Source organism: Podarcis cretensis (assembly GCF_951804945.1).
Source record: "Podarcis cretensis genome assembly, chromosome: 9".
NCBI classification, from domain to species: Eukaryota; Metazoa; Chordata; class Lepidosauria; order Squamata; family Lacertidae; genus Podarcis; species Podarcis cretensis.
Window position 1 is genome coordinate 76,537,553 of NC_137178.1, and position 24,458 is coordinate 76,562,010.

The following is a 24,458-nucleotide window of genomic DNA, read 5'->3' on the forward strand; positions in this document are numbered from 1 at the left end:
CGGCCCTCCAGATGTTTTGGGACTACAACTCCCATCATCCCTGACCACTGGTCCTGTTGGCTAGGGATGATGGGAGTTGTGTCCCAAAACATCTGGAGGGCTGTGTTTGCCTATGCCTGGGCTAGAGTCTACCCCCCCCCCCAAGACAAAGTAGAGTTACCTGAATGAAGCTTCAGTTTATCAGCATTTGTTTGTTGTAGAAACACACCCTATTTTTACCTTTAATGTTAGGGACTTCAAGGTTCTGTAACATGGCTCCCCACAAGCAGTGTAATACAACAGACACAAACAGTAAGTTTTATTTATTTGTGAAGGAAGTAGACTAAGATTCAGGTCTCCAAAGTGCTGAAATCCTATTAGTGTGAGGTTTAAAATTGTCAAAGTATAGTGCTGACCCCAAGCCCCCTTCCCCATTTTGTCAGTTTATTAAAAAGGTCCCCCACCCGCAGCTACTTTAATGTGCAAACCCACAGCGGGTAGATGTTTCTTGGGTGAATGTGGTCCTCTGGCCAAAACAGGTTAGCTCACCTTGTTTAAATGGAAATCAGGGCAGGAAAACAAAGGGGTGCTTATGCCCAAAAGGAAATTATAGGAAGTAGCTCAGGAAAGCTCAGATCTGCGCCTCCCGAGCATTGACACATCTTCAGAGCTTATAGAACAAAACTCTTCTCCCCTTACTCTTTCACAGAAATAAAAATGATTAATTCTGTGTTCTTTGCATTACACCAAACATGTAAAAAGAATGTGTGCCTGGATGTGTTTGAGACAGCGCAAAGACAACTGGCATCGTAAATTCATACAGTGACATTTGCCCATCAGGTATGTAATTTCAGAGGCAGATTTGGCTCAAGGTTGTTCTGAGATATGATTGAAACAAAATGAACACTATAAACTACAACCTCTGAGTTATTCAGAGAATTCAGAAGACTATCGAGGTTGAAATTCAACACACCAATGGACTTTCGTATTGTTAGGAAAGCACATCGACTATCCAAACATGGATCCCGCCAAGAAGAGATTTAAAAACCTTTATTCTCTTACCACAGAGGGGATTCTCAGAGAAGAGCAGACATAAAGTGGAACAAAACATAAATGTCACCACTGTACAATCAATGTACATGAAATTCCACCAGAAATCCATCCAAGTAGCATAAGTTTAACTCCCAAATCCTTTATCATTTGTCACTGTTTTCAGAGATGGCTTCAACTCCTCACTACCGTGAGCAAAACAACAGAGTTCAGAAGACAACGGGCAGCCCTGAGGATGGTGGATGTGAAACCAACACAGGCGCGTTTTAAATGCTTTAGAAGGAAGTCTTTGCTTAAGCTGCTTGCCAGGCTTGTTTTTCCTTGGTGGTTTCCATTCTCTCCAATCACGAATATGAACTTTCCCATTTAGAACTGAAATTAAAGGGTGGGGAGGGAAAGGAGAAACACACAGACCCGAATATTAACAAATGGTTACAATTAGTGCCAGAATAAGAACCACAAGAAATTTGGGTGAGTAAATTTAAACACGACAAATATGCATGTGAGATTTGCTAGTCTCTGAGGTGCCACAACCCTTAGCTTAGCTGGGGGAGAAGCAAAACGGGCATCATTTGGCTTGGCAATACACGTGAATGAGGCCGGCGTATAAAATCTAAATATATATTTGGATGGAAAAAACTACATTACATCTGCAAGCATATGAATGGTAATATAGAAGAACTCAAATGGGTTACAGGTACCAACAATCTGCTAATAAAAGATCGGGGGAAAGAAAAATCAAAAAAATAAAATAAAATCGAAGAATTTGTGCCTTCAACATTGAACTCAATTTCTGTAATGCATCTCAAGCTGAATTCAAATGCTCAGCTTTTGTTTTTTGTTTTTTGTTTAAAAAGGAGCTGGGGCACACTTCCCTTGTGCTTGATCATACTTAACATTAACTGCTCGTGGTACAGAACGTTTTGCGTGCCAAAAGGCCACAGATTCAATCCCTTTTATCTCCAGGTAGGGCTGGAAAATAGACCTGTTTGAAATCCTGGAGAGTCTATCCTTGTGTCCTTGAGGTGCTTGCAGTGCTCTTAATTCACCATTACCCAGTTTCAGCCCGCACATAAGAAAGTATAAGCTATATAAAGGGAATGTTCCAGTGAGCTGGTAATTCCACATTATGAGGAAGGAGGCAGGGGGAAATCCTGGAACACTCTGCCTTTCCAATCAGAAAACAGAACTAAACTGGGAGTTGCTATCTCTCAGGATGAGTGACAGACAGGCCCCTCTAATCTATCGAGGAATTACTGTAAGTAGAATACTCTCCTGCATTATCAGGAAATGTTAATTACAACTAAAAAGACTTTACTTTTCTAAACATTGTTTTTTTAAAATAAAAAACAGAGAAAAAGAAAATACAATGCATCCTAAAATATTTTTCTTATATATTTTCTAGCTAATTTGTGAGATGCCTTGGAGGGGAAGTAAACCAATACTTAATGAAGTACAGTACTACAATTAAAAAAGGCAAATTTGATATTACCTACATACTGATGCATCAAATTAGAAAAATATTTTCTGCTAGGCATCAGCACTGAAAAAGCATATTATCTCCACAAAGAACACCCATCCTGTACCATAAAGAGTTATCTTCTCAAGTTGTATCTTGACTAAATTACTACAGCCTGCCTGGATCTGTTGAGCTAAGTTTCCAAGGTAGATTTACTTCATTCCTGCCATGATCCACAATCCTCTCCCATGAGCTTGTGAAGGTATAATTATCAACAACAAAGTGTTGGTGCTGACCTTTAAAGCCCAAAACAGCCTCCGCCCAGTATACCTGAAGGAGCGTCTCCACCCCCATCATTCAGCCCGGACGCTGAGGTCCAGCTCCAAGGGCCTCCTGGCAGTTCCCTCACTGTGAGAAGGGAAGTTACAGGAACCTGGCAGAGGGCCTTCTCGGTGGTGGCACCTGCCCTGTGGAACACCCTCACATCAGATGTCAAGGAAATAAACATCTGACTTTTAGAAGACATCTGAAGGCAGCCCTGTTTAGGGACGTTTTTAATGTTTGATGTTTTATCATGTTTTTAATATTCTGTTGAGAACCGCCCAGAGTGGCTGGGGAAACCCAGCAGGATATAAATAACAAAATTATTATTAAGCCATGGCTGGAGAGAAGCAGATATGATGTGGAACCAAGACCAAGTTTACAGCTTCAGAACTCCCAGGAAGCTTACACTCCTGTTCAGCGGCATAGCTAGCCACTTGGGCACCTGGGGCGAGGCGCCTGCAGGGTGGGGCATGCCGGAATCCTGGTGCCCGAGCCCCATTCCACTCTGGCGTCCTGCAGGCCCACGTTGCTTTTTTTAGTAGCATGGAGCCTACAGGCACCCGAGCCACCGCGTCACTCCCAGAAGGCACGCATGGCTTGGGGGCAGTAAGTGCCACCCACTGTGGTGTGGCACCCAATGCCCCCCAGCTACACCTCTGCTCTTGTTTGAATCCAATACCCAACATGCTTGTGACAGAGGCGAAGCAGTCCTTAGACTAAGATCATTCATCTTCCACATACTTAAATCAACATATAAGAAACTACCAGTCACTGAACAAACCTTGTCCTTACCTTCAAACACTTGATGATTGTTTCTAAGTAAGGTCTGGAGGCCTCCATATTCATTCTTCAGCCTTTTTAAAGTGTCCTTGTCCAAATGTTCTGCAATTTCACTCAGGGGGAGACTCTCTGCAGAAAGCAATATATTTATGTAAAGTAATTGCTAACCCTCAGCACTATTTTCAGTTCTGAGCTTCTGAGAACAGCAGGCCACTATTCTTAAGAGTGCTATGGAAAATACCCTTGTCTATGTAGGCAAATGAAACAAATCACAATCTGTGCTTCCGGTCGGCATGCTTCATTTTGCTGCAAGAGGCACTAAAGGAAGACACTCTCACTGGCCATGTGTGTACCAGCATATTTAGCTACTATTTTAAGCAGTAAGTTGCTCTTTTAAGAGGTCAGTTGTTCCTCGGACACAAGGTTTGTGCACTCAGAATTGGAGGTTGTACACCCAGGAACTACCGTAAGTTATCATCCTGTATAAGACAAGAGCTCTGACCAATACAGAGAAATGTAGCTATTACTGCCATGTGAAGGAATCTACTTTCTGTAATTTTCATACATACTTATTATAATTTTGACGGTTACAGAACTTCCAAATTCACGTGCCTAAGCTGCTACAATGTATATCAACATTAAACAATATCCACTTCTTTCTATACAACTGTCTGTGGACCACTATGCTTATTGTGCAAGTGATGACAGGATGCTGAGCTTTGACCCAAAAAAAAGGGTATTCAAAACTCCCTGTGCAGTATAATAACACTGTCTGTGGCCTCATCTTGCATGCTGACTACAGAAAGTGGTATGTGGAGAAAAGAGATATAGCTGGTGGTGAAGCATCAAACATATCCCTGTGAACGTACCCTGTCTAAGGTTTCAATGAAAATGCTTCATTTCAAGATGGAATGTGTGTTGCATTGGTAAAGTTGATGTGCACAGCGAGAACGGTTTCAACATGTTGCCCAGTTATATAATGTCAATACAGTGATGGTGATTAAGAGGTTTTACTATTTTGTCACCTGGAAGTGTTATTCAGCACAACTTTTGAAAGTGGTAAAGCATCTTCTGAGTACCACCTAAAGCCTTTAAAGAGTTGCTGTGAACATTTTGCTAAGCATCTCCCAGATAAATTCATTCACACCCATGATGACCTGGATAAGAGTCACAGGTTGACAGGACCAACATTCTATCTAGCAGTGTTCTTGAAGCCCTGCCACCTGTTTGCTGGCTCCCTGCCCACCTTGTCTGGTTAAATCAGTAAAATCAAGAGTGGAAGTCTGGACTTTGGTTTTGGGGCTTTAAGATGGTAGTTGTGAAGCCACTCCTTAAAAAAGGCTAAATTCAGATCTTGGGGCATTGGCCATTCTTCAGCAAGGTATTGGTGTGGGTTTTGACTTTGTAACACCATAAGCTTTTCATGCTGCTGATTATTTTGATTAGCTTGAGGCCTACGTCTGAAAGAGAAATGGCCTTGACTGCTACGGTGGATGACTTATGTCATAGAATGGATGCAAGGAGAGGGCAAAGAAAAGAAGAGTTAGTTCTTCTAGACACTTTGGAGACTTTCAAGACCATCAGTCATGGTATCCTTCTGGATTGTCTATTATCGTTGGGCTTAGAGGGCTTACAGTGGTTATGGTCATTTCTGAATGGGTGCTGCCAGATGGTAATAGTGCTGAGGGAATCTTGCTCTGCCCTGTGACCTTTGGCTTACAAGGCAATGGAGGACTTCCTTGAAATTTGTTCTACAGGGTCAGAACATGTATGCAAGTATTATGCGAAACACGTCAAGAACAAAGAGGTAAAACTAACAAATTGGTTTGCTATTAATCTACCATTAAACTTACCATGTGACCAATTTGGTATTATAGAAAACCTACAACCATCAGTTGAATGCAAGTGAGCTGGCAGAGGCATTAGCAGCCAGCAGCTATTCTGTTTAGCTTATTGCAGTCTCTGGAAGCAGAGCCTGGAGTGCTGTCTCATGGTGTATGTAGGACCAAGAGACATGGATGGCGAAGGAGCTGCTGAAGTGATGGGCAACACCTGTGCCATGTTTGTCTTCCTGCCTAGGAATGTGCAAAGGTACACCTGCAGCAAGTGCAAGTTGGTTGCTTTGCTGGAAGAGAAGGTACAGCAACTTGAAGCCCAACTATCCACATGAGGAATTTCTCACTAGACCAGAGTGGAACAGAGACGTAGGCGGGGTACCCCTAGGGGAGGAAGAAGATCACTCAATGGGGGAGTCAACCCTCTGGAGGAGCCTGACACACAGAAGCAGAACTGTTAGAAGCCATGCTGTGTCACTGGAGCTGCAAAATTGATTCCATGCCCTTACCTCGGTCACTGATTCTGGGCCAGAGGAGCAAGAACAGCAGTTGCAGACCTCAGAAAACAGGTGGCTGTGGAAGGTACGGTGCACAGAACAATTCTTGCCACACCCCAGAGGAGGAAGAGACGCAGGGTTTTGGTAAGTGACTCACTACTGAGAGGGACAGAGGCAGCAGTGTGCGGAGTTAACAGGATGTCCTGGGAGGTGTGCTGTCTTCCAGGTGCAAAGATTCACAATGTGACAGAAAAGTTGCCAAGTTTTATAAAGCCTTCTGACTGCAACGCCTTCCTTCTGATTCACGTGGGTACAAGTGCCAGACAGAGCCTTTGACACATGGCAAGGGACTATGAAACTCTGAGCAGGAAGCTGAAGGGCCTTGGGGCACAGGTGGTTTTTTCATCCTTCCTGTCGAAGATCATGGCCCAGGGAGAGAGAGGAAAATATTGGAAATAAAACCACTGGCTAACGTTATTGTAGACTACATCAACAGAAGAATAGAGTCCCGATCAAGGGAAGCAATGGTACTACTTTCTTCTGCCTTGGTCAGACCACGCCACAATTTAAGAAGAATACTGGCAAGCTGGAACCTGTGCATAGGAGGGGAACCAAGAGGATCAAGGGTCTGGAAAGCAAGACTGATGAAGAATGGTTGAGGGAGTTGGGTATGTGTAGCCTGGAAAAGAGGAGACTGAGAGGACTTATGACACTCTGCTTCAAATATCTCAAGGGCTGTCACGTGGAAGATGGAACAAGCTTATTTTCTCCTGCTTTGAAGCCTAGGACCAAACCAATGGATTCAAGTTAAAAGAAAAATGGTTCTGAATAACATGCAGAAGAGCTTTCTGACAGTAAGAGCTGCTCAACTCGGGAAAGTGGCCTCCCTTGGGAAATTGTGGACTCTCCTACTCTCCTTCATTGGAGGTTTTTAAGCAGAGGTTGGATGGTCATCTGTCATGGATACTTTAGTTGAGATTCCTGCATGGCAGGGAGTGGACTAGATGGCCCTCGACGTCCCTTTCAACTCTACAGTTCTCTGATTCTACAAATGTGGTAAAGCAGCAATAGTCAACATAAAAAGGCTTTTGGGTAGAACAGACAGAAACTTAATGAGAAACTCATGTCTCCTAGCTGTCATGAACGTAATAAAGGATGTCGTGGTAAATTTACAACATCTCTTAACAATTTACACAATAAATCTGAAAAGGGAGAATCTACAAGTATTGGTGTACTTGGGAGGTTACGGTCTTCTATAGGAGACAAGGGAACAAGCAAGAGGATCCTCTGGCCAAGGGGCGAAGCTGAGCAGATGGGAAACAGACATAAGGGCAAATGAGAAACACATTTCCATTTGGAACTTATGGTAACATTTGTTTTCAACTGAAATAAATGGGGCCTATTGGATTAATTTCTCTATTGATTTCAAAAAGAATGCACCCTCGACTCTGTTGTTTACTCATACTGAATTACAACCCAGTGTTCAGAATGCGAAGGGGGAGCTGCTTACTCAGCAGAGGAAGGGAGACCCAGAGGTGCCATCTTCCTCCTTTTTTGTTGATACTTGATCCGCCAGCCCTGCTCATGCTACACTTCCCCTTTTGTTTTTTTTTGTTTTTTAATAAATATTTATTGGCGTTTTCAAAATACATATAAAATCAAAAACAAAAATTAAACAAAAAATAACAAAATAATTCAAAAAACCAAAACTTAAAAACAATTAAAAACACATAAAAATTCAAATACTTATTTTCTTTTAACTTGTTTCTCAGACCTCCTCACACCTCCCCTTCTTGTATTCCCATTTAAGTTATTAGCTCAGCAAGTCCTTAACTTATTTCTCCATTTTGACTTAATAATTTATTCTAACCTGTTATTATTTTACTTTTTTTTCTTTCTTCCATTTCCTCAATTTATGTTTACAAACCTTATTTTCATTTAGTTTAAACCGTTTTAAAAACCAATTTTAACCTGTCCAAATTTACACATCAATATTTATACCTCATTATTTTTTCAAACGTTTTTCCTAAAGTCGACCAAAATTTCCCTTCCATGACTTTCCCAATTTCCATATCAATAACAAAGCAAATTAAGAACAAAACAAACTATATTTATATACCCTTTGGATTCCCAAACTCCACCCACCCTTTTCCCGGTTTCAGTCCCCAACAAAAATCCATCAGTCTTCCCCTTTTGAAGCTGAGGACTAAAGGAAAAGATGTTGCTAAAGAGAGGAGAAACTGAGATCTACCATCCTTTCCCAAGGTACCATCACTGCAGGGAAAGTGGTGATCTCACTGCTGGTAACCATGTTGGTGTTTATAAAGCAAAGACAGCAGGAGAATACACATCAAACTTCCTGGGGATATCACTCGTAACACTTCTCACTGCTTTCTTGGCATCTGTGTTCTCTAGTTGTTGAGGAGAGCAATGGTGCCTCCAAGACAAACTGATGGCCGCTTGTGTGAAGAACAGCAGGGGATCTGGCCAAGTGACAGACCATGGTTTCTGCAACCAAGCAGTCCTTTTACCCTCTTCTGCTGGAAGCCGAGAGAAACGAATAGTAACACTTTACTTCAGCACCAACTGCTTTCCTGCTCCAAGGGAGAAACTGAGTGTGGGGAGCCAAGAACTTCAGGGCTGCGGTGCAATAAAATGATCACCTGAGTCCCTCCCTATAACTGTATCTTTCCCCCAGAAAAGCAAACGCAGAAGTATAATTCAAACGATGTGATATGAACGATGCTAGAGCCCTGCTGCCCCTAACCAAGCAGGGCTGATCCTGAAGCTGATGGACACCCCTCCATGGTGATGTTCTTGCTAGAGGATCCAGCCTGCCATGGAAGAAGTGGTACATGCCAGGACTAAAGGCTTCCTTACCTTGGAACAACTAGGTAATTATAGTTAAAGTTGCACCCTAAGTGGGTAATCTATAGTGTGAACAGACCATTGAATCTGAACTGGACTAACAGAAAATTAGGTCAGATGTAAGCGGGGAAGTCAGAGCACAAGGCTTGTCCACACAGAATCAAACCATTTATTTTTTGGTTACATCTCAACCAACTGAGGCAAGGTCTCCAAAAACTTTCTCTCTGCTGTATGCTCACATTTATTCAGTACAAAAACAAAAAGTTGAAAACAGACAAAACAAAGCCTTGGACAGAGTACTATTTACGCTGAGCTTCCCAGGGATGAATCCTAAAATCTGTTTATGATACTTGGGCTAAGTCCTAGAATATAAGAGGAAGAACTGCTTATGAGCATGTGAATAATGCATTTCACACACTGCTAAGAATTACAACTTATCCACCCACATACATTTAAAATCAAGAATCCAGGCTCACCACCAGACATATTACTCAGGCCCGGCCCTCAGCCCCTCTTTCTGGAAATGAAGCACCATCTCCTCTACTAGAATTATACACATTTATCACCTACAAAAATCCACTCTTGGTTTCTCCCCTATCTCCAAGAAATACCCTCTCCCCAAAACATTAACAATTCTACCATTATTTGGGTGAACCCAAGGAGGGCTATGGCCCAAGAGAAGCCTAGAAATCTCTGGTTAATAAAGGGCTGTATCTAAAGAATAATTTCTTTCCAAGCATGCTGTCTGTGTCAAGCCTTTACTGTAACACAATATATTTTTATGACTTGCTGGATGCCAACTTTTTCCATTCCAGAAACTCCATAATATTTGAGTTGTTAGACAACAATGGGCGCCTACAATTTACAGTTCTGTATGATGATGAATTCAGCATGATTACCCAGAAAGCTTTCTAACATCCTTCAAATGAGGTTTGTGAATTCAAATATAATAGACAATTTCAATTTATATGAAACTTCCATTTTAAAATAATATACGAAGCAAAAATCTCACCTCCTCGATTCCACGTGTTGGACATTTCAAGCGGACTCCCTTTGGTTTCCTTTAACAGTAACTTTGCTACCTTCAAAACCACTTTGTCTACCAAATCCTGGGGGAGAGTAGTACAGTTCCTCACTTGTTCTTTTCCCCTGGGCAGAAATCCAGATGTTAGGACTTTCCCCACATCTGTCTTTTGGGATACTTTTGTATCTGCTGCTGGGCAGATGGTGACATTGCTTGCAGCTGGGAGGCTGTCATGTTGATGAAATCCATCTGTTTGATGATCTGGTGCTACCATGAAGTTTGACTGGCGCCGACTGATATACTGTGCTCGCTGTTCATCAAGTACAGCACCTTGCGTTGCTAGATATGTTCTAGACATCCCAATGAGGCATACCTAAGAGCAGCAGAATTAATGCTATTTAGACGCAAACCACAAAATTATATGCCCTGAACAAAGAGATCCTCCCACTCAAGCAGCTTGCCTCAATTTTATTGTATTATAGGGCCATAAGGCAACACTCTCCTCCAAACAACAACCAATGTATTATCCTCCCACATTAAATCTGGATCAGACAATGTTCAGCTCATCAGATATGAATGCAAAGCAGAGAGCATGATCCTCTTGTTTAAAGTGACTATAGCTTCGGGGATGGGGAAAACTCAGCAGAATCACCAGCCAAATTGGGCTAGGAAGTTGCTTCAGCCTCCACTCCCGCAATCCCAGAATAAGGAACTTCACCACTCCTCGGGATACTAGCCCAACCTGTCTTAATATTCGGTCTTTGGCTGTGGAAGACTCAGAGGGGAAAAGGACCACCAAGAGAGAAGAGCCTCCCTCCTAACCTTAAAAGTCTACCATGTAATAACTTGATCGTTTTGCATTTCTGATGCGCCTACAGTGTGATGCATTGTTCAGCGGGGTATTCGATGACATGAAAGCCCCATCTGTGATGTCTGCTTTACAATAGTTGATTTGAGCTTACAAGGTTCAAAACAACATACTGTGCTATGGGCTGGCATTTTGATACCAACTTCATGTGGATGCAGTATAAAACGTTTATAGATAAGCAACACCTATCTCACTAAGAAAACTTGTCTACAGACAGGTGTTTCTGGTGGGACTGGGGCTCCTCATGCATGCAAGTGTTATGCAGGGTCCACATGACTGATTCTTATTAATAATTACCGCATTTATATCCTGCCCTACCTCTCAAAGGAGTCCAGGGCAGCAAACAAGAAGTGATTAAAAACACACAACTTAATGACATATTTTAAATGTCCAATTAGTCTGGATAATTTCAGTGTCCTGTATTTAACTCAAGTCCATTTTGAAACCAGTGAGATTCTATACTCTCAACTGTTCTGTATGAGATAGTTGCTAAAATGTATTGCACTGATAGGTCTGCTACAGCTTTACAATCTAGGTTTATTAAGATGCCACCAGTTTTAGCTCTTTGACCGTGCAGCCTTCCTTAACCAAACACTTTCCTGCCTTACTTTGTTATTTCAAAGGAAATCCAACCCATCAGGATTATTAGACATTTGCTGGGAGAACTGCAATTACGGGGGGAGGGGGGGCGGGGAGCAAGAGCTTCCCACCACTACTTTCAAGGCCACCCATTCAGCCAGGCTACAGCAAGGTAGTCTTTTAAAACTCAAGGCTATATGAAGCAATTAAAATGGATTAAGAACAATGCATGTGGAAGTTACCCTTTTCGTTGAAGGAATTCTAAGGCAATCTTCTTCCACACGGAAGCCACATACTAATCCCACTTCCATAACAAAATCAAGATACTCTCTATACTGGGTCTTCTTACTTTGCCTTCGGTTGTACTTTCCATAGAAATCAAAGAAGCAGCAAGGCAACAGAAAATAGCGGCAAGAATAGGAAGACCTGCAAAAAGGGAAATGTGCTGAATAATAATAATAATAATAATAATAATAATAATAATAATAATTTATTTGTACCCCGCCCATCTGGCTGGGTTTCCCCAGCCACTCTGGATGGCTTCCATAGAAACAAAAAATACACTAAAATATCACAGATTAAAAACTTCCCTGAACAGGGCTGCCTTAAGATGTCTTCTGAATGTCAGGTAGTTATTTATCGCTTTGACATCTGATGGGAGGGCGTTCCACAGGGCAGGCGCCACTACCGAGAAGGCCCTCTGCCTCATTCCCTGTAGCTTTGCTTCTCGCAATGAGGGAACCGCCAGAAGGACCTCGGCGCTGGACCTCAGCCTCCGGGCAGAATGATGGGGGTGGAGACGCTCCTTCAGGTATACTGGGCCGAGGCCGTTTAGGGCTTTAAAGGTCAACACCAGCACTTTGAATTGTGCTCGGAAACGTACTGGGAGCCAATGTAGGTCTTTCAAGACCGGTGTTATGTGGTCTATTGAAAATACATCTGCAAATACTTATGCAAAATCTACAAGCTGTTGTCACAGTTTAGGGTTTATGAAGATCAGACTGATCTCCTATTTCCCCTTTCACTCTGCCATGCAGTCTAAGGTCAGAGCAGGCATCTTCAACCTTGGCCCTCCAGATGTTTTAGACTACAATTCCCATCATCCCTGGCCACTGGTCCTGCTAGCTAGGGATCATGGGAGTTGTAGGCAAAAAACATCTGGAGGGCTGAGGTTGAGGAAGCCTGGGTCAGAGCATTTTCCTGGCAAGCTGGACTATAGAAGAGCCAAGGCTGCCTTGACTTCCTGGAATTTGGCTTCCAGCTAAAAGGACACCAGATTCCCGAAAGCTTTTTATTCTATTCCATCTCAAGCTCCAATTTCCCTTGCAGTTGTAGACTGCTAATGGGATCGTTTAAATATTCTTTTCTTGACTCATTTTCTATAATAATCAGTAAGATATAGATATTCTGTTAAGTAGAATGTTGTATTCTTTCATGGCCCGCAGCCAATACAGAAATAAAACTGAATTGAGCTGATGTACCTCATCTAAATGGACTGCTGCCCCCTGGTGGCTGTTCACACTACTATCTGTCTCCAAAAATTCTGCTCCCCATCACCACCAACCTCTACCTATTATTCTTCCGTTTTCAGATGGTTTTAGCTCATCTAAATATTGCATTTTACACTGGTTTAACCTGCCCTGGGAAGTTATGGTGAAGAGGAAGTAAGAATTTAAATAACAATAGTTTTAAAATTTTATATCCTGTCTTTTTCTCTGGCAGGGACTCAAGGCAGCTTACAGATAAAACAGAAATAGCTAAAAACGTCATTTAAAACAATTAAACATCAATAGAACACACAGAGATCATTACCATAAACAACCCACCCACTAGCAGTTCCACATCAATCCCTTAGCAACTGCTTCAGTTTGCTTCTCTGCCCTTCCAAGGCTGTCCATCTCCCACCAATAGCCACATTCTCGTGGCGTTTGGTGTACAGCAAATGTGGAGGAACCTTTCAGGCATTCAGGGCCCTTGAAGCAAACTCAAACCTATGCTGCTCTTTTCTCTGGATTATGTTCTAAAGCAGGCTTCCTCAACCTAGGCCCGCCAGATGTTTTTGGCCTACAACTCCCATGATCCCTAGCTAGCAGGACCAGTGGTCAGGGATGATGGGAATTGTAGTTCCAAAACATCTGGAGGGCCAAGGTTGAGGAAGCCTGTTCTAAAGAAACCCAACTTTCCTAGGCTTCAGAGGAGTTTCTTTCACCCAAAGTTCATTTCTGCAACTTTTGCGTTTACTGAAGCTTTTGTTGCCATTTTCACTGGTGTCATTACTTCAGCTCAGATCCTCTCCCCAAAAACCATATTTTGTGGTGTGTGTTGTTGTTTTTGACATACAGTGGTACCTCGGGTTAAGTACTTAATTCGTTCTGGAGGTCCGTTCTTAACCTGAAACTGTTCTTAACCTGAAGCACTTTAGCTAATGGGGCCTCCTGCTGCCGCCGCGCCGCTGGAGCACGATTTCTGTTCTCATCCTGAGGCAAAGTTCTTAACCCAAGGTAACATTTCTGGGTTAGCGGAGTCTGTAAACAGAAGCATATGTAACCTGAGGTACCGCTGTAGTTGATTTTTATACTATCCTTATTCTGCTTTTATTTGTTCCATGTACCATGGCAGAAAGGCGATTAGTAGATATATCATTCCATACTGGTTCTTCATCCTAAGATAAGAGCGTCCACTTTGTTTTTAAAAGCACTGAGATTTGGTACCTGGCTGCAATTACAGGTATCCATGGTGTCAGCTCATCAGAATGATTTCCAATCAGCCAGTCAACATCCGGATACAGATTGTCTGGACTAACTGTATGTTCCTAAAAGGAAACAAAACAATGTCTTTTACACAGTATGTCACATAAAGTAAACAAAACTGGTAGTAGTGTTTTACTACTGAAATCCATTATCATTCACATCAGATTTACAGTTTGATTACATTTCCAAAATAGCTTGAGTTAGTGATGTTGTGCATTTTGAGAATGGTTCACAATTTGATTTACTCATCTCTCTGGGCTTCCCATGGGTTTCTCAGAGGCCATGGTGAAAACACAATACTGGATGGGGTGGGGGCCTCTGTTCTGACCCAGGAGATCTCCTTGCAGTCTTATGTTTCTTATATGTTTCAAAGCCTACATTTATACCACTCTTATTTTCACATTTTAAAAAACAATTCAAATGTATTTAAGCTTATTCTTTTAAAACAAGAGGGAAGTTGAAAACTGAAGGTTATTTTACCTTCTGAGAAATTCTAACAGAAGTTTTGGTAGTAAACCTTTAAGACTCAAAATCTCTTTTGAGAACTCTAGGTTGTAGCCCATAGGGCTTTTCATATCATCCACTCCTACTAAATAGAAAATCTGGATTTCTTCCTGATCACTTCGGCAAAGGGTCCTCACTTCAGTGCCACCTCACACCTGAGGCAAAAAGATTGTTTAATACAACCCCTTTCTCTGTATCCATTGCAGCTTATACTATGAGCAATATGCTTTTATGCAGTGGGTCATAGCAAATTCCAAAGGCTATTAAAAATAAAATAAGATGCAACCTTTCCCCTAAACCACCTTAATATGTTATGTATTCTCTCATAATGTACAGTGGTGCCTCGCAAGACGAAAAGAATCCGTTCTGCGAGTCTCTTCGTCTTGCGAAGCAAGCCCATTAGCGGCTTAGCGGATCAGCTGATAAGCGGCTTAGCGGCTTAGAAAAAGGGGGGGAAGGGGGAAAAAACCGCAGGAACTCGCAAGACATTTTCGTCTTGTGAAGCAAGCCCATAGGAAATTTGTTTTGCGAAGCACCTCCAAAACGGAAAACCCTTTCGTCTAGCGGGTTTTCCATCTTGCGAGGCGTTCGTCTTGCGGGGCACCACTGTATAGGTAAATTACTGTGGCATTCTCTCTCACATTGATGGGGAAGGTTGAGACAGGTTGAGAGAGAGAGAGAGAGAGAGAGAGAGAGAAGGAATCAACAATCCAAATTAAAGTGACTGCCGGATTAATTTGTTTTTTTACTTCTTCATTGTACAAAGTTTCTACCTCACTCTTCTTTAAAAAGAAACTAGGACAGCTTACAACATAAAACAATGCAACAACAAAAGCTTAGTTACGAATGATACAGGTAATACAAAGAGTCCTTATGAAATATATGAACATCAGGTCTCTGTGGAAACCCTACAAATGGTCAACCTAAGACTGCTCAGCAAGGCTGCGGTTTCACCCTCTTCTCTGCCTCCTGTTAACTACTCTTATTCCGTTTGAGAGATCAAAATATAAGTATCCAGTGTTAACGAACCAATGGGGGTGGGGTGGAGAAGGGAAGCTGATATAATGTTTTCTCTGCACAATCTTGTGCACAAATACAGACTTACAAAATGGGCTAGGCTACATTTTGATATGCTTTACATAAAGCTGTGGGTCTTTTGCCCTTCTGCTGCAATCCTATATCCATTTACCTGGAATAAACCTCACTGAACTCAAAGAAACTTACTTCCTAGTAATCATGCACAGGACTAAACTGGAAGTGAGCTTGTTTGCAAAAGGCAGTTCTGAGTAAGATGAAGTTTATAAAGATGCCACCCAGAAAGCCCATGTTTCAACAATACCTCCAAGTGTGTCTGTGGGCCGTACATGTCCCATATTTTTCTTCTTCTGACATCAATCCCTTTGCCTGGATGCTGAAAGATTCCATGTGTGAATTATCAGTTAAACTGTACCTTACTTTTTAAGATACTCCTTCCAAAAAAGATACAAACAGTGAACAGAATACCACCATACATCCTGAAATCAGCATAAATTCTTCTAGTATTTCTTCAATTTATATCCCATGCTTCCTCCTAAAGGAGTCCAGCGAGGCACATGGAGCACAAACTGTAATGAAAGTAGGGGACTCTCACAGGACTGATGCCTGATTGTAAAACCATATTTTTACCTTACCCCTCATCCCAATGTATTGCCTGATTCTACTTCATCAGTGCTAAGACAAGTTTTTATACAGTGTTTATGTGAGTCCTACAACAAAATGTTGCAGTTGTCTCCTGTTAATAAGAATGCCCCTATTGAAGCCCCTTCGAGAATACGATGCACTGTTAGAGGCTGAAGCAGTGATTATACGTATCTGGGAGCTGGTTTTCTGCCAAAAGGTCTCCGAAAGCTTAAAAGAAATTATAACACAAAAATAGACACATACATTTAAAAAATAAACAGATCCACGTCCCCTATGGCCTTAGCCAGCAGCCAAAAGCCCATTTAGAGGCTGCAAGCCTTCAATCCCAAATAGAATATCATTCGAGCCACAACCATCAGCCAGGCAAGGAGCAGCTGCAGAGAACCTGCTTTTCCCCACCTTACCAGGAAAACCGTTCTGCTCCAACTGCCCATTGTCCTGAGATTGCAGAAGTGAGAGAAAATATACTCTGGGCAGGCAGGCATAGGACTAAGGGACATAGAAACCCAGTAGTAATTCAGCTTATATAGCACAATGCATGAGTAACAGCAGACACCTTCTGTTTCAACCTTTAAATGCCTGCTGAAAACTTGTCTATGCTGCTGGGTTGTTGCAGACATTGAAGCAAAATCTTTCTATAATAGTTAGTTGATAGCCTTGAGTTTTAAATTTTTGTGTGCTTTTATTGTATTATAAAAAAATATTGAAGTTATTCACAATAATGAGGTAGCAGTATATAGATGTTTTATAAAGAAATAAAATAAGCTGACAACTTCAAATTATTTACCCCCTCGTTGTTTAAAATGTGAACCAGGAGACCATTTCCACAGCCAAGATCCACAAAAGACTGTTTCTTGGACAATCCTCTCTCAGCTCTCTCATCTTCCCAAAGGATCTAAGAAAAAGACAAAACCCATTTTTTAAAAAACCACTGGTGGCAAAACCAGCATTAATGAAAACTATAAAAAGGTTTGTTAGTTTACAGAAATCAAGATGATTTTCTAATGGTGTTTGCAATAGGGATACGTGGCTACATTATATTTTGACAAGAAAGATAAAGAAATGTCCATCTACATTCTTTAAGAAATGTAAGTTAATCAGAGACTCCATTAGCCCCCTCATAAGTGGGGAGTTGCCTGTACTAAGAAAAGCTCTTAAAGGAAAAGTACACAACTCAGTGCACAAAAAAGAAAAAAATGCATAGACACACAAGAAGACAAATGTTTAGCTCTTACTGCTTTGTCTTCTTGTGTGTCAATGCATTTTCTTCTTTTTGTGCACTGAGTTGTGTACTTTTCCTTTTCATAGATGTAACATACACATGGTAAATCAAATATTTTAAAACCCAAAGCCATCATCTCTCATTATCAGTCATCCCTTGGAAATGCATTTCCAAGCTGAGACCATTATTCTGTCTCTGTTTCAAACTTTTATATCAACTGTGCATTTTAAAGTCAAATTCACATTTCCATTCGTTAAAATTCCATCCTGTCTTTTACAAGCACTATGTGAAATCTGTTTCTTTAAAAAAAGATAAATCTACATTTTAAGAGATATTTTGTACCACCACGCACCAGCAGGTATGATGCTATAGCAACATCTTCATATACAAATTTTTCTGGATCTGTTACTTCAGGCCATACCTGCAGGTAAACAAGCAAAAATGACAATTCATTTAACTGTGAATATTCAGAATTGTACACACACACACACACATACAAAAAAACCCACACATAGTAGATAGTAGTATCACTCTTTCTCATAGCTGAGAAAGATTGTCTTCCATGAATATGGTCTTAATGGTGTGTCCCTAAGTGACTGTGAAGGCCAATTCTGGATCCACAGATCCTTCCATAGTGGGGACATAGGTTTCTGGGCAGGAAATATACACACATACACAGCCCACAGAAAACTCACCAGAATGGTGGGCCTTTCTAGAAAGAGCCCCATTTTGTAGATTCCATTTTGTAGATTTTGTAGGTCCACAGAGCCAGTTGTACGAATAAGAAGACGGGAATTGAGCAATGGCAGTTTGCCTCTTTCGCAAGGTTGGAGCATTTTGAGGGAAGGATGTTTTGGAGGCAAGCTGTCTTGAAAATCCCTAAAGGCAAGGCTTTTTGCTCATCACTGTGCCATATTACAAATACTAACATTCCCCACCACACAAATATCTAGATATGGAGTGAAAGATTCCAATGAAGTTTCTTTAGCATGGATTCAGATTTGAAATACAAACACTGTCACATACATTTTAATAAAAAAATGAATAGCAGAAAGCTTATCTGGTCATTCTGCTCTTTACCTTTACAATGTCTTTGTACTTTTCCTTTAGATCTTGATAAATTTTGCTGTATCTAGCAACAGAAATGAGAGAGAGAGTGTTCTTAAATTCACGTTTTGTGGTCTCTGTGGACCATTTAGCAAGTTTTGGCAGCAGTTCACTTCCAAGCCATGTTGTTTTAGGGCACAGAATTCCATCTGAAATGTAGTTTTCTGGAGGTGATGTAAACATTGAAATAGACCTTCAACGTTAAAAAAAGAAAAAAAGAAATCAGAGCTGCTCAGTAATAAAATGCTTGAAATCATCTGTGGCTCAGTGTGTGTCTGACTATGAATTTATCAGGTATCAAAAATAGGAAGCTACCTCTGAGGAATGGCTCTTGCATGTTTATGGTATGGATGCATGAATTTAATTCTGTCAGCTAAACCTTTCTTTCCAGGAAATGGGGAAAGAACTAAGATGACGGATAAAATAGGTTTTGAGATGACTTTAGGGCCTAGCACACTACCTAATTAGCCTTATCTTACTCAATTTTGTATGTGCCCATTCCTATCAGAAGACAAGGTGGAAAAAGGACAGACAAGCCAAGCTGGACTTATGCCACCTATTTTTCTTAGTTTATATACAAATATATATACCCTGCTCTCGCACTGCAGACACAATGCTTTTAGAAACACCCACAAAATCCATTAAACAAATCAATACAATCATAAAACCTTGAAGATCAAAGGCAAGAAAAGTAGATAAACCTCAAAACCTACAGAGGACTGGTCTCTTAAAAACTACTCAGTCTGACAAGGCCAAAACACCTGCTGGAAAAATGTTTGACCACAAGTCTGGAAGAAGGGAGGTCAACCAAATTTCTTGGAAAAGGGAATTCCAGTTTGGGAATAGCCATAGAGAATACGATCTCTGGCATCCCAAGCAATCATGCCTCCACTTTCCTGGGAATGTGAAGAACAGCCTCTCCTTTAGACCCTGAAGGGTCAGACTCGTATCGGAAAGAAATGGTCCTTTAGGTATCATGGGCCCAAACCACTTAGGGATTTAAAAGGTGGCCAGAGGTTATGTTTCCATGGACTTCCCCATGCAAAACACATTGCAACAAAACCAATCTGGCAGTAACAAAGGTCTATGTCATCATGGCAGGGTCCAACCTTCCTAATTTCTATTAAATGCAATTTTAAGTTTTAGGCTGGCTATTTTTAAAAGAGAGAAGCTTGGCATAACTGAACCACATTAATGGAAAAAATTCAATAAACTTTGAAGAAATATTTTTTCCCAAGTTAGCTGTCTGGGTAAGAGATTCAGAGGTCTATGAGGAAAACAATGGGGGGGGGAGAGGGCATGTCACCTTGCCCCCCAGTGATAAAACTGATAAATTAGGATGATAAAGAATTTCGTTTTAGTGAAATCCTTTTTAAGACAATGGTTTACACTCTCAAAGAATGTGTTGCAGGAAGCGTTTTAGGTAATACAATCAATAGCATTATAGAATGATACAGGCGTCCAACTTAAGTGCAATTGATTTGCGCATGACCGTGTAGACATTTGGGGTCTGGAAATAGATTCAAACCAGGAAATGGCAAGAGAGAGCTGGAGCATTCTTGTGGCTCCCTGGGAGCCCAAAGAGGACTTCAGGGATGGTAGAAGCTCCAGACACTGAAGGCACAGTGGGGCTTCATTTAGGTCTAGCAGCTGACGCAGGTGGTAGCGCAGCAGCTGCCGCCACTTTCCATATGTCCTCCAGCCAGCAGAACTTCAACTCTAGTTGAAAGGAAAGTAGATTGGAGAGAGTAGGAGAGGGGGGCTGGAATGGCATTTAGAGGCTTTCTAGAGGGTGCTTCCCACTTATGCGATTTCCGCTTATTCATGTGGGGGCCCGGAAGGTAACCCTCACGTGTGGGATGCCTGTAGTTCTGTGTATTCTGTAGAGATATACAACACTTAGATCTGTGTGATGCAGCCTCCAACTCCTGTTATGTACATGCTTCAGACTCCTTCACGTGCAATAAACTGACCCATGTTTAGAATTCTCACACCAAATGATATGACCAAGATGTGATTGAAACATTGGTCCCATTTGTGCAAAACTCAACTTTTTTTGCCATCCATGGAGATAAAAATGAAGCCTCGGATTCAGTTATTAATCATGGAGAAACAGATTCTGATTACAGATGATAGCATTTATGGTACCGCAGAGCTGCAACTTACACATGGCTTACTTATGCGATTGCAGCTTTGAATGAGTGGCAGAAAAATTAATAAATGGAGAGTAGGGAAGAGTGTCAGAAGCAATGTTGGAAATTCCCCAGGTGCCAGGCACATTTTGCAACTGCCGAGGGTCCAATTGTGACCATGTGGAGATCTCTGGATGCCAGACTGTCAACTGATGTCTCCTCCTGGCTGGCCCCTCCAGCTTTCTTAAGTAGGTAAGAGGAGCTTATTTATTGCATTTATCTCCCACCTTTTTCTCCAAGGAGTACACAGTTCACCCTGCTCAGTTAATCCCTACGACAACCCTGTGAGGTAGGGGCTGTGCCTGGCCCAAGGTCACCCTATGAGCTTTATGACTGAGTGGGGATTTGAACCCCAATCTCCCTGATCCTAGACTGACACTCTAACCACTACACCACGCAGGCAAACCACTTTGAGATTATTTTCTTTAAAATATAAAGTGATGTAGAAATGAAAATAATCATAATAACAACAACAATAAATTTCATTTTTTAAAAAAATACGTTCCATTATGGCGACCATAACTTAGGTCTAAGGTACCATTTGGTGATTAGCTGACATATCTGAGTTTCTATCACGGGTCAGAATGGGCCGTCTCGAGATCTCAAAAGGCCTCATTAGATCTTGCATGACCTCCCCAGAGCTGGGTTTACCAGAGACAGATTACTTAAAAAGCTTTTCCTGTGCCAGATTTTCCTGCCCAAAAAGGGCTTTTAAGCCCACCACCTTGCTTACTGGATCTCATGGGAGGCTCCCACAGCCTTCCAGACCACCTTTCCAGAACCTAGTAATGTAGGAAGTAATGCAGGGGTGGTTCCAGGGGTCTTCTGGACTTTGCAAAGTTTTGCCTTTGCAGGCAAACCCTTGGAATGTAACTCCTATGATGTAAGTTGTGGGCTTACTATATTACTATTTTGCATACTAGCATTTAAGGGTGTTTATTTGCCACAAATAATATGCTGTGCTCTGCCCTTAATACCATGACAGCAGGAGACAATTTTGGAATAAATAAATTTTATTGTAGCACCGTGCAGAAGTTTGGAGCACTCTTTCTCTAGGACTGGGAGTATTCATGATTTTGCTTGCCTTAATTTGGACATCCATACTTTTGAGGCTGCAGTCCTATGTGTACAACTGGGAAACACTCCATATATCAGGTTACCGTAAGTCTGAGTAAACATACAGAGATAGGACTGCTTTTTAAATTTCATATATAGGCTAAATAGTAAAAATTATATATAGGTGGCAATTCTTTTCTGTGCTCTTAAGTGATGCGTGACTGCTGACACATATGCTGTTTTCAGCCCCAGAAGAGGATAGAAGAGTTACATACACTCGGCCGACACATACAATGACCTGCAGTTGAACCCACACATAAATGGGGAGTTGCCTGTATGCCACCTTAGTTATAAATGCTTTTTATGCTACCAAAGTAGTGAAACAGGTTTAGGTGTGTCAGGAAGCAGTCAACTGCTTATATTTCAATGTGTAAGTTGGGTGTGCATGATTTTTATTTAATGGTTTCATAAATTTCCAAAAATGTTATACTCTAGCCACCACACACACCGTAATAATTCCACATGATAAATACATTCCAAAGAGTGAAAAATCTTCTCGGCACCCACCATTCATTGTCTTGTGTATGCAGAAGTCGAACTTGATAAATATTGCTCTTCTTGATCTTGTATTTCCCATCATGGGTTTGTACCAATGGCAAAAAAGTTACAGTCCCATTAAATGTATCTGTAAATATTTCACAACAGTAGGTTTTATTTACCTTTGGGAAACATAGTAGTGTTTAAGACTTACGTAGTATACATCATATTACTACAACCTTTACAATAACATTGTAAGCAGGCCAGCATTATTATCAACACCCTATTATGGATGGCTGTGGAGGCGCTTGCCCTTTGATGCTCAAACCCTTTCAAGGCCCAATGCTTAATTCCCCACCTGCGTTGAACATAGAAATACACAGTGCTGCTAGTTAGCGGAGCCACACTGACACAGGAAAGCCATTGCCTATACAGTGGTACCTCTGGTTACATACTTAATTCATTCCGGAGGTCCGTTTGTAACCTGAAACTGTTCTTAACCTGAAGGACCACTTTAGCTAATGGGGCCTCCTGCTACCGCCGCCGCCATGCAATTTCTGTTCTCGTCCTGAAGCAAAGTTCTTAACCCGAGGTACTATTTCTGGCTTAGCGGAGCCTGTAACCTGAAGCGTATGTAACCTGAGGTACCACTGTATGTAGTAATAAGGTGTCTCTGCCCACCAAGATCAAGCACAGAGCTGATTTTTGAATTTACTGACTTCCTCTCTCTGTATGTTTGATATATATATCCAATGCTTTTCATTTTTGATGTTCTGAATGTTTTCTCTTTGCTTTGGGCCACTTTGGACCAAGCTAGGGCTCACCCACACTTCTGCTTGCCACATTGCTGCCACCCGCCCCAAGAAACCCACTGAATCAGTGCAAACGTCAACTGGATTTTCCACGGATGGACAACTGCTCCCAATTCTGCAGCAAAGAGCAAGTTTTCCTGGGGGAAGTGGTGGGGCAAACGGGAAACTGCTCAGACCTGTGCTTTCTAGGCCTGGGCCAAGTGGAACTGTGGACAAGCCCTTGGCGTTCTCCGCTTGCCCCGCAGAATAGTTTTGCCTTCCATGGCGGGAAACCTGACTGCCTTCTGTTGTCACTCAGCGCTAAATTTCGCGGCGGGGCGTACAGGCAAAGCCCCTCTGCCCGCCCCAAGTCCGAAGCGGCCGCCCCGATCCCTCCTCCTCCTCCTCCTCCTCCTCCCGCCCCGAAGTCACCTTTGACGACCATCTCCCTGGCGGGCGCGGGGGGAGGGCAGGCCTTGGGCACGAGCGTCCGGAGCACCACCTCCAGCTCCTCCTGGGCGGGGCCGGCGAGGCCCAGGGCTTCGAAGTCCTCGCGGCAGCAGCGGCAGAAGGCCTGGCACGCCGCCTCCAGCGCCCGCCTGCCGGCGCTGCCCTCCCCGCCTGCCCCGGGCCGAGCGGCCCGCCAAGCCCCGTCCTGCCGGGCGCCGCACAGCCGCTTGTTGGCCACCTGGGGCTTCTCCAGCCACACGCCCACCGCCGACCAGAAGCCCCCCGGGAGCAGCGCCGAGTCCCGCACGGAGACCTCCGCCAGCAGCTCCATGGCGGCCGGCGCGGGCTGACGACGTCACATCCGGGCAAGGAGCGGTCCCCGCCCCGCTCTTCCGCTCCATCTCACCCAGAGAGCTATGAAAAAGGTCGAGAGCGGCGCGCTTTCCTTGCTCGTGGGGATATTCCGGGAGGAGTCGCTTGCAAGAACAACCACGAGAGATAAGAAACCGCTTCCCCTTGGCACCATTTGGAGGAAGTCATAGCAACATAGCATGGTGGGGGAGTTGGGAGGGACCTCCAGAGGTCATCTAGCCCAACCCCCGGGCAATGCAGGACTCTGAACCAAAGCATCCACGGCAGGTGGCCATCCACCAACCAGGGGGCAAGGCAGGATTTCCAGTTACAGATGGAAATAGACAGATTTCAGAAATAGACTGGAAAGAGAAGCTGCTGAATTGCAACTTATTACCAAACTTAAAAGTAGAGACATCACCTTGCCAACAAAGGTCCGTATAGTTAAAGCTATGGTTTTCCCAGTAGTGATGTATGGAAGTGAGAGCTGGACCATAAAGAAGGCTGATCGCCGAAGAATTGATGCTTTTGAATTCTGGTGCTGGAGGAGACTCT

General features: G+C 42.5%; 1 protein-coding gene across 3 annotated transcripts; it reads right to left on the minus strand.

The window, feature by feature from the left end:
- Positions 1–1,014: 1,014 nt before the first annotated feature.
- On the minus strand, positions 1,015–24,159 carry TRMT44 (tRNA methyltransferase 44 homolog). 3 transcript variants are annotated; one of them, XM_079991589.1, is made up of 11 exons: positions 23,535–23,928; positions 22,342–22,459; positions 18,500–18,719; positions 17,772–17,840; positions 16,985–17,092; positions 15,857–15,928; positions 13,975–14,075; positions 11,506–11,689; positions 9,805–10,189; positions 3,605–3,721; positions 1,015–1,401 (listed from the first exon to the last, which is right to left on the minus strand). In XM_079991589.1, exons 1-11 carry the CDS (start codon positions 23,881–23,883, stop codon positions 1,157–1,159), a joined length of 1,968 nt encoding a protein of 655 aa, XP_079847715.1. In that variant the 5' UTR covers positions 23,884–23,928; the 3' UTR covers positions 1,015–1,156. The 3 variants fall into 3 exon arrangements, with proteins under 3 accessions (XP_079847715.1, XP_079847716.1, XP_079847717.1); XM_079991590.1 differs by lacking the exon at positions 22,342–22,459 and having other exon boundaries at positions 23,535–24,159; XM_079991591.1 differs by lacking the exons at positions 1,015–1,401; positions 3,605–3,721 and adding an exon at positions 9,010–9,553 and having other exon boundaries at positions 9,768–10,189; positions 23,535–24,159.
- Positions 24,160–24,458: the final 299 nt, after the last annotated feature.

Bases quoted from the DNA above. Each gene is read 5' to 3' on its own strand.
- TRMT44 (XM_079991589.1), bottom strand. From the start codon at position 23,883: ATGGAGCTGCTGGCGGAGGTCTCCGTGCGGGACTCGGCGCTGCTCCCG. The intron at 14,076-15,856 runs GTATTGTTGAAA...GTTTCCTTTTAG, and splicing joins GCCCACAGACACACTTGGAG to GAACATACAGTTAGTCCAGA. The intron at 10,190-11,505 runs GTAACTTCCACA...TGCTGCTCTTAG, and splicing joins GAATTCCTTCAACGAAAAGG to GTATGCCTCATTGGGATGTC.